Source organism: Candoia aspera, chromosome 3 (genome assembly GCF_035149785.1).
Source record: "Candoia aspera isolate rCanAsp1 chromosome 3, rCanAsp1.hap2, whole genome shotgun sequence".
NCBI classification, from domain to species: domain Eukaryota; kingdom Metazoa; phylum Chordata; class Lepidosauria; order Squamata; family Boidae; genus Candoia; species Candoia aspera.
Window position 1 is genome coordinate 116,756,591 of NC_086155.1, and position 17,756 is coordinate 116,774,346.

Below are 17,756 nucleotides of genomic sequence, written 5' to 3' on the forward strand. Positions count from 1 at the left end.
GTGGGACCAAGGAAAAGGGCTTCTCCGTAGTGGCTCCCTCCCTTTGGAACATCATTCCCCCGGTTATAAGATTGGCCCCCTCCTTGCTCCTTTTCTGGAAGGTCCTGAAGATGTGGTTCTGTCAATGGGCCTGGGAACCCTAGGCTGCTTTGGAGTCAGTCAAGTGGCTGGTATGAATGTGTTTGCTGCTGCAGGGGGGTATCTACTGTATTTTTATGACTTTTAATTCTGTAAGCCGCCCAGAGTCACCGTGTGTGAGTTGGGTGGCCGTATACATCTGTTTAATAAATAAATAATAAATGATTTAGCCACTGTTGGTATAGAATAAACTAGACAGGTCATTAATTTGGTCTAATAGGACTTTCATATTCTCACAAAACAAAGCACCTTGATTCTCTTCTTTGAAAAATAAGCTTGTTCTCTGAATCCCCCCAAGTATTTTCAAATTTGAATTATTTTAGCACTAATTGTGCTCTTACCTTGTTTTTTCTTGCATTTCCTAAGATTTTTACCAGACTGCCCGATGCATGGGAGCATTCCAAATAATTTTATGTGTGTGGGAAAACTCAAGCAAGGCACCCCCCGTCCAGTTTCCTAAGGAGTCTTGTTCAAGTATATGGCTGCATTTTATTTATAATTTGCTTATTTTAATTAATCACTATTTGTGGCAAAATGCTCCCAAGATAATACTGTTTTTACATATCACGGTTTATTTAGCAAGGTATGTGAACCTGTTCCATGAAAGGAACCATGATTTACTACCATAATGGATATATTTGTTCATCACTTGAAGGCAAAAAAGAAGCGAATGAGTGATGAATCTAAGAGTATCCCCAAAATGTTCACTATCCTTTGAAATAGTTATCATTATATATATTTTTATAAGTTAGTAAGGTAACTTAAATATAGGTTTAGACTTTGGAGGGCTCTGTAATTTTTTACACTTGGTAGGACAAAGTAGAATCATGCATTCTTTCCACCCTAAGTAAAGAGTCATATATAATCTCAGGTATTTTTATGGATTAGACTATATTTACATAATCTTATTTCCTGCCAGTTACTTTGGAAGAGGAAGACTTTATAAAATCAGTGTGCATATATTTTTATGTGCAGAAAGCTGCTTACGTAAGATTAGTTTCCCATAGTGATGGACATGCATAAAGCACATATGTATTGTTAGGTTTATATCCTGCCTTTCCTCAAAGCATTCAGGGCATGGGGTCTCCATTCATTTTACCCCAACAACAGCAACCCTGTGAGGTAGGACCTGCGAGAGAGCGGCTGGCCCAAAATCATCCAGTGAGTTTCCATGGCTAAGGGTAGCCTTGAACCTGGGTCCTCCTGGCTTTAGTCCAGCACCATACTGGTTCTACATGACTCAGAATAGGTATATTTCTAGATCCCAATATCTGTCTTTGTCCAGAGCTTTAGGAATGTACTTTTGGGCAGGTCTGAAATGCAAGCTTTGTGCTTTATGGCACGTGTGGAAGTGAGCTTCTTTGGATGCATTTCTTTGGTTTTTCTTCCCTATATTATAGCCATGCAATGTCAAGGGACAGAGGACAATCAGGAAGTGGAGTTTACAGTAATATTGGTCCCCCTGGGACTTACAGTCAAGGAAACACATATAGACCATTGCTAGGCAGACCACAGCAACAGATTCCCAAATTGCTGTCAAGTAAGTATTTTATTTTTTGTTTCATTTGCCTTCTCTATCAAGTTTTTTTTGTTGAAGTAAACATCATTGTTGCTGATGCCTCAGATGTGATAGTCACTGGAGCTTCCTGCTCTTGACTCTGTTTTAAGCATTTCGTCATAGAAGAGCTTCTGTTCTGTCATGGATGAGATGATCTGAGAATTATCCTGTTCACTTGAACCACGAATTCACTTGTGGCCCTAGATCAGTCACTTTCTTGTGTTTTCTACATTCCATATTTTAAACAAGGGTGATAATCATACCAGCCAACGTTAGAGGGCTATTCTAAGAACTATTAATATACCTGAAGTAGGAATATGCACCTTTTTGTATCTGTGGGCACATAGCAAATTTTGAGTAAATATTATAAATGCCATCACAAAATGGATCTTGTGGTATGCATGTCTCTCCCCACTGACAGAGAAATAACTTTCCCAAGAAATTGGCTGTGTTCTCCCAATTCATTTGGTTCAGATAAAGACTTGATGGTTGCATTCACTCAGCATGATAAACTTGGTTAGTATTAATCAAGGTTTTTTAATGGCAGCAGTTGTATGAACCTAGCCCATTTGATATTTGGGATGTGTAACGCTTCAGAGAGATTGTCTCTGCACCTGTTGGTGCTTCCCTAAGGAAACTGTGTTCCCAGGAAAATATGTATGACATAAGGAGGTACTAACAGGGTACAACAAGGTTCTCCTCCTAAAGTTTATTTTGCCCCATTGAGGCATGAAGAGAACTATACAGTAAGATTCTTCTTCCAGGACAGCTGTACCCTAAACATGAGCATTACTCTTATATTTGATCCCACTTGTTGATGCAGCATTACCTCCCTCTCATTCCTGATAGCAGCTGATACCTAGAAAGGAAACTTACAGTTCCATGAAGGATCATAGAATGGTACAAAATAAGCTAATGTGATTTGGCTAAAAGTTGTCCAATTTTTTCTGTTGACTCAGGTCTGAGCTTCTTGTTTTGTTTGGGATGACCATATATGGAAAGTGTACTGATCAGTTTCAAATTAGTCAGTGTCTGCTCAGGTTGGACTACTGAAATCTCAAGGTGGTGCTTTCCTGATGCTCTGCAGCTGACTTTTCTGTGCCGGCACTACTGACTGCCGGCCAACCAGATAGCAAGCTGTGTGCCTGCCCCAGTCCAGCAAGAGGCAAAGCTTAGGCAGACCTTTTAGAGGAAAAGAGTCCTTTTTACCAGTATCTGAAGACAACAAGTGTGTAGTCAAGGCTTGGCACAGGTTGAGACCAGGAATCCAATAAACAAGCAATGAATCCAAGGGAAAAGACAGGAGACATAGTGAAGCAGAATCCAGAGTTCTGAACATGGCACAACGAGGTGGACCCGAAAGCACCAAGGCTTGAAAAGTTGTTTTCAGTGTTTTATCCCAGGGAAGGAGGCCAATAAATGAGCCGAGCTGAGCCGAGCCTCCACCCAGATGCACAGCTGAGGCACAATCCTCCTTTGACTCTGCTCTCCAGCTGGCCTACCTTCTGGCAGCCTGCCTGACCTGCGGAGCTCATCCCTCTGTGGTGGCATCTTTCAAGCCCGCCTCTGCTGAGGACTGGGGGGCTGAGCTTCAGCAGAACCTGAGAGGCTGGCAGTGGGTGCAGGCCGGGAGTCCCGGGGCTTGCTGGACCTGCCTCAGCCCGAGGGGAGCTCTTGGCTTCAACACTGCTGCAATCACTCCTTCAGGGCTAGATGCCCCGGCTCTCCTTCCTCCTCCTCCTCCTCCTCCGAAGACAAGTCCAGCAGGGCCACAACACTGTTCATCTTCATTAATCTTAAAATTAAGATCCTTAGAGATATTTTCCTATTTTCAACATTTCCTTGTTAAACATTTCAAACTTTTCAATGTTACATACTTATATCATATCAGCTTGTCAGCAAAAGAACGCCAACCACATTGCAGAGGGATTTGGAAGAATATTCTAGGATACATATGCAGTTCAAGCCATTATTGTTTTAATATTTATTTTAACACATTTTATGTTGTTTCCTTTGCAGAGCAATATAAATATATTACATCTCAGTTTGAACCTTATGTAGCTTATCTGTGCACAACAATTTCCCATGGCTGTGGTGGGGGGGTTAAATTAGAGAAGAGGCCACCCTTTCAGTTTATTCTCAAATTTTGTATGCCTTACAACAGATGGAATGTGTGTCACCAATTTTTGGCAATTACACCACTGAAAGTCAGCACTATAGTTGTTGGGGCTCTGGGTAAACTGAAAAAGGGCTTCAGGGCAGCAGGTTGTCCACTCTGTAAGGAAATATCAATAAAAATAAGCAACTCTGTCTTTCCAGATAACCAATTTTGCAGTGACTAATCTTAATAAACTCCACAATTCCTAGTAACACTGTTGAAAACCACTATTATATCTTTCTATTTGTTCATGTATCTTTGGGAAGGGGATGTTTATTTGAGAAATCATGTTACAGGTATTTGTTGATTTACTGCCTTGTCAAGAAGCAGCTCAAAACCTATTTGGAAAAAATTTCAATTCCACTTCACTTTTGATTTCTTTTTTTTAAAGCCATAATGTGTTTTTATAAGTGAATCAGTATTAAAATAGGGCAGAGTAATGTAGTCATTTCAGTTCACGCTCTCTCAGCTAGCAGTGGGGGTTGGTGGCATTCCATGATTTGATACTGATGTACCAATTTCCAGCTGATGAATAATTATATGCTGATAGCTTGTAAGAGTCAAGTGGAGTCTGGAAGCACTATGTGAATACAGGTTTGGTTTTTGCTATCTTGAGTATATGATTTTATTACTTTCATCTCAGTCAGAAACTTGTCAATTAGCTGACTTTCCATTAATCAAGGAGGGGAAAGCATTTTTAAATTGGTAAACATGAAATCTTAGTTTGATTATCATACTGATTGCACAAGTTGTCACTTGAGATGCTACTAGAAAGAGCAGTTTAAATCTCAGCACAGTTCAAGGAACTGCTTACATTTTTATGGACCAATGAATTACTAGCTACCATTTTTTCTATCATGAGCTAAGTTTATGTGTTTGTGTTTCTCATTTTCATATCTCCCCCTATTTTCTTACCCAACCCTAATGACTAGTAAAAAGTCATGTTAATTTTTTCCATTATTATTATTTTCCATTGTTATTATCTAAATGAGCATTACATATTTTTTTCAACTAATGAGAACTATACTTGAATGTTAATATGGAATTTTATATTTCATAGTAGATATTTTCAGAACAGAATGTGTTCTATTAGAACAGGGATATGCAACTTCTGGTTCTTTGCATGGTATTCTGAGGGCTGCACTACAAACACGGGTGGGACAGCTTTTGTTTTTATTTTAATTATTTTACTTTTTCCCCTACTCATTTCCTTTTCAGAATTGGGGATCAATTTTGGAATAAATTCTAGAAATGAAATGCCTTGTGTAATAGTGGTTGCTCTCTCATGTTTCACTTATAATGATGCTATTTAGTCACCATATAAGTAAGCTTAATTCTAATTTTCAAATGTCTGCAAGGGAGTCATGAGAAATACTGTAAAAAGCTATGTTGTTTTGCCTGTTGAATATAAATTACCTTGATCAAATAATACACAGAGCAGGAATGGCCAGTGTTGAAAACTAAAATCAATTTCATCCTGCAAAGATAGGTTGTGGTCATATCTGCTCTGCATACACTTCTCTCAAGTACTTCCATAGAAGTCTTCTGTTCAGGTCAGACTATTAAAATATAAACCCTCTAGAGCATGGAAAAAATGCTCAGGTTTTCTTCTAGATATTCCATCTTTAAAGTTTCAATTGACAAAGAAGGGCAATGTGACATTCTAGAAAGTCATCACTCAGCCCTGATGTCCTTGAATATTAACAATTTACAGGTGTATTACTGTCCAGTAATATGCATCCAATGGACAACTCATACTGTAAACTCAGGTTCTGTAAATAGGTTTTGCTTAAACATCATTAAAGATAATAAAAATGGTTTTTGAACATGAAGCTTTTGACTAAAACACAACCCAAACGTTTTGAACTACAGTAGCCAAGAAACTATTGTTTCTTACTGATCCATTTAGAAGAACAGCAACATTTAATTGCACAGCTTGTTATAGTGATGTTCTTGTCATGTATTTTTGTTGTATATTTTATATTTGTAGTAAGAAAAAAGTTTAAGTGGATAGTGCTGAGTGGTTTGGATAGCTGAAATACTTTATGTCATTAGCAATAGTTCATCCAATAACCCTTGGCTGCATAGTTTTGCAGTATAGATCACAGTATGTTTACTTACTATCTAGGATAGGTAGCTTCCTCAACGAAAAAACAGGATAGACAATAAAGGGTGAGGGTGGGGATTAGGTGGGCAATAGCTTCCAAGTAGGCCACAACATGGCTGTTTAAACAATCGTTTGTCGGCTGTATACAGTATAGTAATGCAACCTTTAGGCAATTACTGTGTGTACTTCCTAATGAAGTACCATTGGCTACAGTAAGACTTTTTTTTTTATCTGTTTGATCATGTCCAATTCTCGGAAACTGCCTGGAAAAGTCCCTGCAGTTTTCTTGGCAAGGTTTTTCAGAAGTGGTTTGCCATTGCCTCCTTCCTAGAAAGTGACTGGCCCAAGGTCACCCAGGTGGCTTTCTGTCTAAGGTGGGACTAGAACTCATGGTCTCCTGGCTTCTAGCCTGGTACCTTAACAGCTACACCAAACTGGATCACAATAAGACTTACTTATCATTAAATATGAGAAAGGCTGTAATCACAGTTGCTTTGGTAGGGAGTTTGTTTTATTATATTTAGGGCTACCGTGTCTGGACTGAAAAATCTGGACAGCCACTAAATGGCAGCAAAGAGTTACAAATCCAATCAAATCTTTCTTATGGTCATAGACCAGCATAAGCAAAGAGAATTTTCTAGAGGTCCAGATTTCTACAGTCCATATGTGGTAGCCCTAATACATTTAAAAGAACACTAAAGAGGTCGTTCAGTTAATAAAAGATTGCTTTTTGTTACACTGAAAAGCACAAAGATAACTTAAAGCGTAAGGATATATACTGTTTGGATTTAGGTGGTATAAATATATTTAATCGATCAATTAAAACATGAATAATTAAGAGATTAATTAATTAAGGTAAAAAGATTAATTATCTTCCTTCTGGAACTAAATCTTACTCCATGAATTTTGGAAACTAGCCTGCTCTTGTACTTTGAATGAAGGGAAGATTGCTTTTTTAGTTAGATATTTACTGTATTATATACTAGGTATATTTAAAGAAACTAGGTTTTTATTAACATTTTTGTTTTTATAATGAAATATGCCTTCACTTGTATTTAATGTTTACACTGTTAATTTAAAGTTAATTTTTAAATTTAAATGTAATGCTAATGTTTAAATTTAATGTAATGTTATACTGTTAGTTTTGTTTTGTTTTGCTTATAGATCTTAGGCCCCAAGATTCCTGGCAGGGTCCTACACCTCTATTTCAACAACCACCACAAAGATTTGACAGGTATGATGAAATACATATTCTGCAAAATATATCTTAGGTTTTAAATAACTATTTTCCATTGTTATATATGGAAGGTTTTGAGAACATTATACTTTCTACTTTTCATAATTTTTGTTCTAAATAGGTATAGTTTCTATCTCTAGATTTTTTTGTTGTTGTTGGGGAAATTTTCTAAAGGAAAACCTTTTCCATAAATATATCAAAACTTGAACATTAACTTTGCTTTGGGCATAGCATTCTTCAGGTTTTGGCCTCTATTTCATTGAAGCTTTTACAGCACTGAATTTCAGCATAGGGAGCTCAGAACTGCATTAGGTTCTGGACAAGCTAAACAAATTTCTTTTTAGTAGAGTTGGGGAACTTAATGAGGCATAACTAATGGTAGTCCACTTTTATCATCTCTGTGTTGGAGCCACAGTATTAGCACAGACCAACCATTGATTCTTGCTACAGACCTCTTGAAGTCCTAATCAGCTTCTTTGGTACAGCTTTTTCAGGCCTGACAAGTCTATTGTAGGGCTGTGTCACTATAGGTCAGTAGTTATTAGTTGCTACTGAAAACAGTTTCTTTAACTACTTAAGACTGAACTGAATTAAATACAGGAGGGACTCTGGGGAGGATTAAGGAATCTGCAGTCCAATAAGTACCATGGAACAGAGAGAATGTGACATGGTTTGATAATAAGGGATGTCTTGTATATGTGTCCTTCATTGAGAAGCTGATTGTGTGCCCTTAAAACCAGATATCCTGGAGTTTGCAAAAGAATATCTGTGAATAATTTATATTATATCTGTAGTGCAAAGTAAGAACATACATTTAAAATTATTACTGAGCATATTTTGGTGCATTGTTCCATGGTATAAGAAAACAGTTCATAACAAAATATATTGCTGGACTTCCCAATTAATTCATTGTTATTTTTATTATATTCAGTGAATCCCAGATTTAATTTTTCTCTGTGCTATGTTTCTAAGGCAATATAATATTTCTGAACTGGAATTTCTTCTTCATTAGTAAACTGAATCCAAAAACTACTGGTGTTCTGATACTTTTATTGTGAGGTTTCTTGTAACAAGATTAATCTTAACAAAGAAAAATAAGTAGTTGGCTTGGCTGAGATTGTTCTTTTTCTATGTCCAAGGGGACAGCAAGTAAATATAGAGGGAATGACATGATTTAAGATGTTAATGTTACATAAAGATAGAGAGTAATATTGTTTTGTTGGAGGGGGGGTTGTTTATTTGTTTGCTAACCATATTGCATTGTATTCATGACAGGGAGGTCTTTGTAACTCTCCTGATCATTATATTTTAAATTATATATTAAACTAATATATTAGTTCATATAATTGTCAGGAAACTTATTTCAGCAGTTTCCCTCCTATCTATCCACCAAGAATTTTTTAAAGAGAAAAAAATACATTGTACTGTTTCAAATTGTATTTGGGGAGTTGTCTTTAAGAAAGTGGTAGTTAATCACAGAAGACACATGTTCTAGCCTGACTGATAAAACAGAAATGTAATACAAAAGTTTAAAAGTATTATATTTTACATTTTACATTTTGCTTCCATTTTATTCTGGATGCCATTTTGAATGTGGAAATTACAGAACAATGAGGATGGAATATTCCAAAGAATGGTATTTGTTGTATATCTCTAGGTTGAGGCTATATGATATCGGTGTGTCAAATCTATATATCCATAGTCTTCTCTTTATTAAAAACATTACTGGCTTAGTAAACAATCCCAGATGTGGTAATTGACAATTTTATTTATTTATTTATTAATCAAATTTATCACCGTCCATCTCCTAAAAGGGACAAATAAATGGTCTGTGATTATCCAAATTGAAATGGTTCAGATACACATCAGTAATCTTACTCTGGTCAGTACTTGGATGGGAATCGTGGCTATACCATTTCATATATTAGGAGGAAAGAATGGTAGTGCAGAAATATAATACATAATATTTCATGAGGTGGTGGTGTTTTGGCTGCTTATTAAATTATTTCTATTATTGGATCTCTGATATAATTACTTGCAATATTTTTTAATTTGACTCTTTAAAAAAAATATATAAGCAAGCATAAAAAAGAGACATGGAAAAATAAAAGAATAAAATACAGATGAATAAAGAGATTTAGAAATGTCATGGAGTTATAGCTTTCCAGTATATCGTTAGCTGGTTATAAATCATTTAATATATTGTATTCTTTTAAGCTAAAAATGAATATCAAGAACCATGGTCAACATAGTGTAATTCACTGAGTAAAATTATGAGTCACAATAAATTCAATCTGAATTACTAATAATCTATTCTGATGTAGATAAACCTATAAAATTGAAATACTGATTCTCTGTAACTGACATAGAATACAACTCAAACTAGAAGCCATTCTCTATGAATTTATTGTAACTCATAATTTAATTCATGGATTGACCATTTCCAAAATTTCAGTTTCTCAATGCAGTATTATTTCTGAGGGGGGTGACATTTTTCATGGCTTAATTATATTTCTGTGGATTTTAGATTTTGAGGCCAAACTCCACTATATTCATTGTTGCTTTTGAGCGTCCCAAGGTGGTTGCTTTTGGTAGCAAAATTGTGACTTGATAGATCTTCAGTTAGATTCAGCACCAATTTATTATATAGAACATGTTTCAGAAAAAAACAGTTCATCATTGGTTAGGAAACAATCCATATATCCAAGCTCACTACTAAGTAGGGACGTTTAGTACATTGGATCCATCTAGGAAGAACTGCCTTGAAACAGCATGAGCATAAACATTTCACTTCAACTCCTGCAATGCCTGTTTCTAGGAGGCTTCCCCTGCAGTTGTGCAATCCCGGAAAGCTGCAACTTCTTTAATGAGTCGCAGTCGGGTGCTGCATTTGTGCTCCCGTTGCATTCTGAAGCACCTCTTCTGAACTGAATCTGACCCTTTGTACAGCTCTGCCCCTGAGCACCCACCACTTCATACTGTAATAAGCCCTGTATGCCCACTATGGAAAATATCGCTGTTATCACTCCTGATCAGTGACCCAGGAGAATAAAGTCCCTGTTCTTTAAGGGGCATGCACTGCTGGGATGTTGGAACTGTGGAAGAGCACAAGGATTGTACTTCAACAGGCTTCTTGGTGAAAGAAGCAAAAGTGCATACAGCAGTTTAAAGTAGTTTGTTCTTCTTTAATGGAAACACAGGCTACATGCTAACATTTTTCCTCTCACATCTCAAACCTACTTCCAGGATGGTTTGCATGTAGACAGGAGGAGACGGTATTTTCAATAGAATTTGTTCATTATTCACTAACAGAGTGATGCCATTGGATCCAATCTGTCTAAGGCTGCTTTGATTCATCAAAGAAAAAAGAGTTATTTGAATTCTTAGTCATCTAGTTTTCAGAGGTCCATAAGGAACTTTAAAAAATATTAGCTCTGGCTTACACCACATGAGGGTAATTTCTTACAGATTGAATTTTGACCCAAGTAGCAATTGTTCATTTGATGTCTCTTCTCCAAACACTGTGTACATTGGTATCTACAATATTCTCTGCAGTTGTAGGTAATTACTTAGCTAGCCAATTTTATGAATCACCTTTTTTTTACCTTGTTAATGATCCAGTATTTTGCTTGTTTTTTCAAAAAACATTGAGCTTTTGGTCACACTGTTTAACTCCCACCTCAGGGAGCTCTTGGTATTGTGTTTTTCTGAGGTGTATGTGAGTTTTTCTAATAAGTCATATTCATGCAGATACACCTGTTGATCTAGACACTTGAATCATTTCTTGTTAGCAATCTAGGATGTTATTCTCAGTGATAATAGACATTGCATTTGTATTCCCCTATAAACTGTACAGCAAATGTTAGTCTGTGTGTGCCAATTAGTGCTTACGTTGCTAGGTCACTGGTCAATTGAAACTGGCATCAATAGAACTTGAAAAGGTTTCTTCCTGATCAGACCTCCTGACATATTGAGTAAAATAATGGAGGTGCGCAGAGATAACAGCTAATGCTCCTACCCTGGATTCAAACTACTCTGCAGTAAGAATTCATTTGCAACCCTCAATTAACTAGAAAGAATGTATTCTCAAATGTGGCCCAAATGTCCAGAGAATAAAGCTTTACTATTGCACTTGTTTATTCTTGATACGTTATTTTTCTGATGATGTGATTTATCATAAATCTCCTCTTCAGACCACTGCACAGAAGCGTATTGAAAAGTCAGTAATGGACTGGTTCCTTTTAATTTGTCTTTAAAATCTGGATTTGAGAAAGATTTTTAAATCCTAGTGTTTGTTGCTAATCGCTATGTGAAAATGAAAGGACAACACTTTCCCTGTATTCACTTCATGTTTTATTAATGTAGAAGGAGTGGCCCTATTCTAATGAACTGAAAAAGGCTCCGAAATGTTTGTGTGAATAAGCTATATGCTAACCAGAACTGAAAAACGCAGTAACCTTCAGTTATTTGCAAAACTATATATTTCCAGTATTGTAAATAAAAATAAATACGCTATCTCTGTCATCTCCATCTCTATTTCTGTCCCTTTCAGAAATTCTGGAGCTACTCCTCTTCTTGCTTGGAACCGCATGCCCCATTCCCAGGGATCACCATACCAGCAAAATCAATATCAGGGTCCAGGGGGACCAATGAACTACCCACAAAGGCCCAGTGATCGGAGGGATCGTGGAAGACAGGTAATTTTTTAAAAAGTGTGATTTTTTTAAAGTGTGGCCTCCTGAAAAGATGCGTTAAGAAAAATTTCAAAAAGTAACATCTCAGTTCTTCATTACAATCGGATGTAGTGTTATTGGCCTGAGGAATCAAGGGCTATATTAGGTATTTTAAACGTTTGGCTTCTTTTAGTAGTTTTACAACAAGGTATTTCAAAATCCAATGAATTAGTGATTTAATAAACCAAAGAAACTTAACTATCATTAAGGCCATATTAGCTACTGTTTATCATTTCATAATCTCTGGATTGATGATTGATTGATCAAGAATCTAGTTGAAAGCATCTGCCATTCCAAAATATAGTAACAACTACTAGAAAAATAAGTACAACCAATTTACAACTGGCGTTCTGATTTTGAGGTGTAATCACTCCACACCAAAGACAGCAGCTGGAGCATTGGGTGCTGTGCATATGACACCTCCTTTTTTGTCTTTGCCTTTAAAATAGTATTGGCAGATTTTGATTTTTCAGTGCAGTACACCTGTTCCGTTAAGGTGAGCACTGGTATAAATTTGGCTCCCTTTCCCTAGGCTAGACTTCCTGATTCCTGGCATTGCTGTCATCCATGGGGTTGAAGCTATTACAGGATGTGAAAGTGTTCAGCTTGTCCATCTGTTCAGTCACTCATGATGTTTGTTAAATTTACGATGCCTCCTAGGCTAGCCTTTTATTTCTCTATGCTAGAATTACAAATCAAAGCTATGTAGCCAGGCTAGCCTAGGTCCTCAGTAAGCAAACTGCTAAATGTAGAACTCTGATATAAAAAAGTATTAATTTATACTAACAGGACTCTGAGCTTCAAAAGACAACTGCTGATTAACCAGAAACTCTCTCTTAACTATTACAATGCTTCTTTCCTTTGTAGTTCTCTTTGATAAGGGAAGAATAGGATTATCCAGTTATGTACCACACACATTGCCACAGGTCAGACAAGAACATTCCTGTTGAAAACCAAACCTTTTCTATTTCAGATACTGTGGCAGTAGCAGCTAATTATTTCAACCCAAGTGTCAGTGGAAAATTAGGAGGTGTAGAATATGGATAGAGCCTTCTGCAGCAATTACATTTATTTATTTTATTTACCCCATGTAGTGTTAAGGTCTCGGGGACTCAGAAAAGCATTTTTTCTCCGTCTAGCGCTACCCTCTGGAATACCTTGCCTTCTAAGATACAAGTTCCCCCCAACGTTTTGGCATTTAAGATCTGTTTATTTTGCAAGGCATTTGGATGCTAATGACTGGGCTGCCCTAATTAATTTTGGTCATTGGGATTGTAATTGTACTTTTTTTTTTTATCTTCAGTCTTGCTTTATGTTTTGTTGTATTCTCATCTTGTCACCTGAATTTTTTGTATAAATAAATAATTGTGGGGCCACTTACTTTTGTTTTATAAATACTTTAGTCTCTAGAAATAAGTGATAGGAAGGAATTGTGATTCGTGTTAATAAAGTAATAATATTGCAAAGAGATAGTTCAGCAACTAAAAAGAACGTGTGTCTCAATAATAATATCTTATTACTTATAAAGCAACTATTTATAAAAAAATAAAGGCAGGATAAAAATAAAATAAATAAATAAAATTCCCAAGCACTTTATGAATGCTGAGGAAAGATAATCCCTGTCTACAGGCTCAAAATGTAGTAGCCTGGATAGTGCAGCAATTATGGTATTAGACTAGGATCAGGGAGACCCAGATTAAAATCCATCCTCAGGCATAGAAGCAGACTGGATGGCTTTAGGATCATCATCAGTGCTTAGCCCAGTCTATTTCATAGGATATTGTGGGGGGGAAATGGCAGAGTGCCAAGAATGCCATCATGATGTCCTGGAGGAAAGCAATGTATAAATTTCAGTAATACTAATGATAGAGTGTAGTGTGGTGGTTAAGGTACTGGACTAAAAGAGTGGAGACTCCAGTTCTAGTCCTCCCTTAGGCATGGAAGCCAGATGGGTGACTTTAGGCTAGTCACTCTGTTTTAGTCCTAGACTGGGAAGTCGAAAAATATCTATCTACCAACCTGTACTGGACCAGTGTGGTCCATAACCGTCAATGAAGAGGATTTCATCTTGCAGAGGATTGATTTGGGCTGGGTTGTCATCGTCAATCATCATCATCATTTGCATTTGCATTAACAAATGAGCGTGTTTATTTTAACATTCTTGCTGCCAAAGTTGAAAACCTTTTTACTTCCACTTGAAACTGAATTTAATAGTATTTATCACTGATAGCAGTCAGAAATTGATAGCAGCATAAAGGGCCTTCCACCTTTCCTCTCCTGCTGAATTTGGTTCTTAAATGCTTGTTTCTTGAATAACATTTTCCTAATATGGATCCATATAGCTAAATTTAGGAAGATAAATTCTTTCCACTATCAGTTATAGGTAGTCTAAGCCCATTTTGTAATCACTATCTTATAAATATAGAATTGAACACGATCTGAGAGAAAAGTGTGTTCCTAATCTTGATTTTTCCCCCTTCTCACTTGATCCATTGACATTTCATTCCTAGCAACAAAACATAGTAATCCAGTGATATCTCCGGCTTGCATTTGTGTATTACCAGGATGATTGCATGAAAGTATAAGCGTATCAGCAATTCCTGCCTTGAACACCTGACACTGAATATCTATTGAAATTGTAGCAAGCTGTTGACAAGCTGGCCTAAGCATTTGGTAGAGGCTTCTTACCAGAGTTACAGGGGGAGCTGTCCAAACACTCAAGCAAGAATCACTGGGAAATGGTTTCTGTTTAAAAACTGCTCTCTATGTTAGTTAAGGGTGCTAACAATGAAAACTGAAGTACTGTGCACACAAACATACCTCAAAATTGTAGAGAAGAAACTACAACATGCTAGCTTCTTCCAGTATCTAGAATAGCTGACATTGTGTCACTTGTTATTATCAGCAGTTGCTTCCTGCTTGATGTGGAAGATGGAGAATTAAAAATATGATCAAGATAATACCGATTATTAGTGGCATATGTTGTTCATTTCATCTTTTTCCAAAGAATGCCAGATCCTAAAGCCCTTGAATTCAGATTTGGGATTCATTTTAAAATATTCTCGATGCCCTGTGATAACTCCCAAGCTCCAAATGGTTAACATAATTCTAAACTAAAAAGGAGGTTGTATCACTTGGTTTACTAATAGGCCCACAATCTACTTGCTTGCTCTTGGGATCAGCAAGCTCAGTACAGACGATTAGATTTAGTCCTCAAACCTTCTATGCAGAGACATCGACATTGTTTAATGAACATGGTAGTGAAATTACAAAGTTTTCTTCTTCAGAGCATTTATAGAATTATTTACTACTATGAACCTGTTTTCCTAAGAATGTATCTGTTTACTGAAAGGGCAACTTAAATGATAAAAGTGGTAGAGTTACCATTTGTGAAGTACATTTGTGAGTTTTAGATTAGAACAAATATATACAATTTTCTGGAGGACCAAGGCCACACTTGGCCTTTGAGCGATCAGATTCTAAAAAGGGCCAAAATCAGGGCCAAGGATCAGATTCTAAAAAGGGCCAAAATAGACAGGCAAAAAATAAATTAATTTTAATTCAAATTAAATACAGTAAATATGATGGCTCCCCAAGCAATTAATAATTTCTTCTGTCACAACTAAAATTATGATTGAATGGCAAACTTTTAGAAGGTCATTGAGGAAATCTCGGGGGGAGATGAGCGGTAGCAAAATGTGATGAATAAATAAATAAAAAACCTCTAATGGGGGCTGCATATAGCAATAAGACTTAGGCTGTGTACCTGCCCTTGGAAAAATATGCCTAAGAGGAGATATGATAGCTATATATTTTCTAATATAAAATTATGCATGATACAATCTTTTTCTTCTTTTAGCACAGTACTCAAGGTCTTCCAGTTAAGATTAATACTGGGAGAATTAGAAAGAGTAAAAGAAATATTTCTTCACATTGCATTTAATTAACCTGTGGAATTCACTACCAGTAGATGTTGAACAGTTTAAAACCTGGATTAGGCAAATTTACCAAGGGTGATAAGATTATTGGCTATTCATCATGTTGCTAAACATTGCCTCCAGAACCAGATGCTGTAAGCTTCTCAATAATTGCTGTTGCTGAAAGACACTAGTAGGGAGGTTCCTGCTTGTGGATTTTTCACAGTATACTAATGGGCTTCACGTAGGCATTTAGTAAACCACTATGTGAACAGGATACCAGAGTATGTAAGCCTTTGGACTCGTCCAGTGCAGCCTTGCATTCTTAAGAGCTTATTTTGAATCAAAACTTCATTCTGAAGTCCAAATAATGTAACAGGTCAAAAACAGCTCAAATCTCAGGCAGTTAACTAAATACTATGAATGTTATGTTTAAACATGCATTATAAGATGCTTTCTCCCGTTTGCTTGCTATGGGTTTTTACTTAAATGAAAAAAGCAGTTCCAAACATGGAGTTGATTGATTTAATGAGACTAGACAAGCATAAGCTTTCTTTCATTAGGATCGGTGGGATATAAAACTGCATACAGACAACAGACTTATTGTACAGATGGTCCTCAGTTAACGACCAGTTGTTCACCAATTGTTCGAACTTGCAGTGGTGCTCAGTGAACAGTACTTATGACCGGTCCTCAGAGTACTGGCCATTGCAGTGTCCCCGTGGTCACATGATCACAATCCAGGCAGTTGGTGCCTGGCTCACAATTACAACATCACAGTGTCCCGTGGTCACATGCTTGCCATTTGCAACCTTCTTTGCTGGCTTTCAACAAGTAAAGTCAATGGGAAAGTTGGTAGGAAATCAAAAATGGCGACCATGTGATGCTCTGGCTTGACCTGTGGTGATTCACTTAATAATGGCAACTGGGAGTGCTGGAATTGCCGTCGCTAAGCATCATGGTCACGTGACATCACACTTTACGACTGCGTCACTTAGCGACAGCAGTTCCAGTCCCAATTGCTGTCATTAACTGATGACTTCCTGCATTTGCTTGTCTTTGCTTGTTGCATTACAGAATAATATTTGGGTGGGGGTGTTACTGTTGTGGTAAAAGCTGTGACTAGAACAAATAAAAGAATACCGTATTGTTTATTTTTTCAGGGTTATGGAAGACCTTACCCATTGCCACCCTCTTCTGGAAGATACAACTGGAATTAGGCTTTTGCCACTTTCCACTGTTGTTTGTATAATCGTGTAGATCACTTGAGTAATTTTCAGGTGATAAGCTTTCTTTTTAAGATGTGTACATTTTTATCAGTAATATTTGATATTATGGGTATGTTGATTTACAATTGTACTTCAGAATATGAGCAAATTTTCTGATATGAATAATGAAGCAGGAGTACAGGTCTGTCTTTACTGAGTGTAGAGGCTTTATTGCATTATATTGCCAATGCTATTCAACTTCACATCAGGGTATCCATTAGATGCACACCTAAGAAGAATGCATTGCTAAGAAAAATAGTATTGAAAAGATACACAAAAATTATGTAACTGTGGACCTTGGCTTGCAAAGCTTAAGCACAAGAGTTGAAGACTTTAAATACTTGATCAGTATTTCTTTTAAAATGCTTCATTTTAATTTCTTCCTTTAAATATATGGTTACTGAATTTCCCAAGTAAATCTTTCAGCTTTTATAGCATCTGTGTGGTTCTTATGTAATTTATTTCATATTGTAACATTAAAAAGAATAGGAATTCTTAGCTTTAGCTCAGTCAAGACTGTATTTTATCAGTTTACATGAAAAGTATGAATTGGTTGATTTTATACACAATAATTTTATACACTTTCTTGTCTCCACTCCTCCCAAGAGCAGTGCATGCGAGCCTTAAGGTCCTCTAAGAC

At 36.6% G+C, this 17,756-nt stretch overlaps 1 protein-coding gene across 1 annotated transcript in view; it reads left to right on the forward strand.

Annotated features, from left to right (window-relative positions):
* The window catches only part of XRN2 (5'-3' exoribonuclease 2), a 79,388-nt gene extending 61,835 nt beyond the window's left edge, over positions 1-17,553 (forward strand). Inside the window, exons 27-30 of the mRNA XM_063298701.1 lie at positions 1,539-1,678; positions 7,126-7,195; positions 11,751-11,895; positions 17,012-17,553. Coding sequence (XP_063154771.1) covers positions 1,539-1,678; positions 7,126-7,195; positions 11,751-11,895; positions 17,012-17,068 — 412 coding nt within the window. The 3' untranslated portion in view covers positions 17,069-17,553. The remainder of the gene's footprint in view (positions 1-1,538; positions 1,679-7,125; positions 7,196-11,750; positions 11,896-17,011) is intronic.
* The last annotated feature ends 203 nt before the right edge of the window (positions 17,554-17,756 follow it).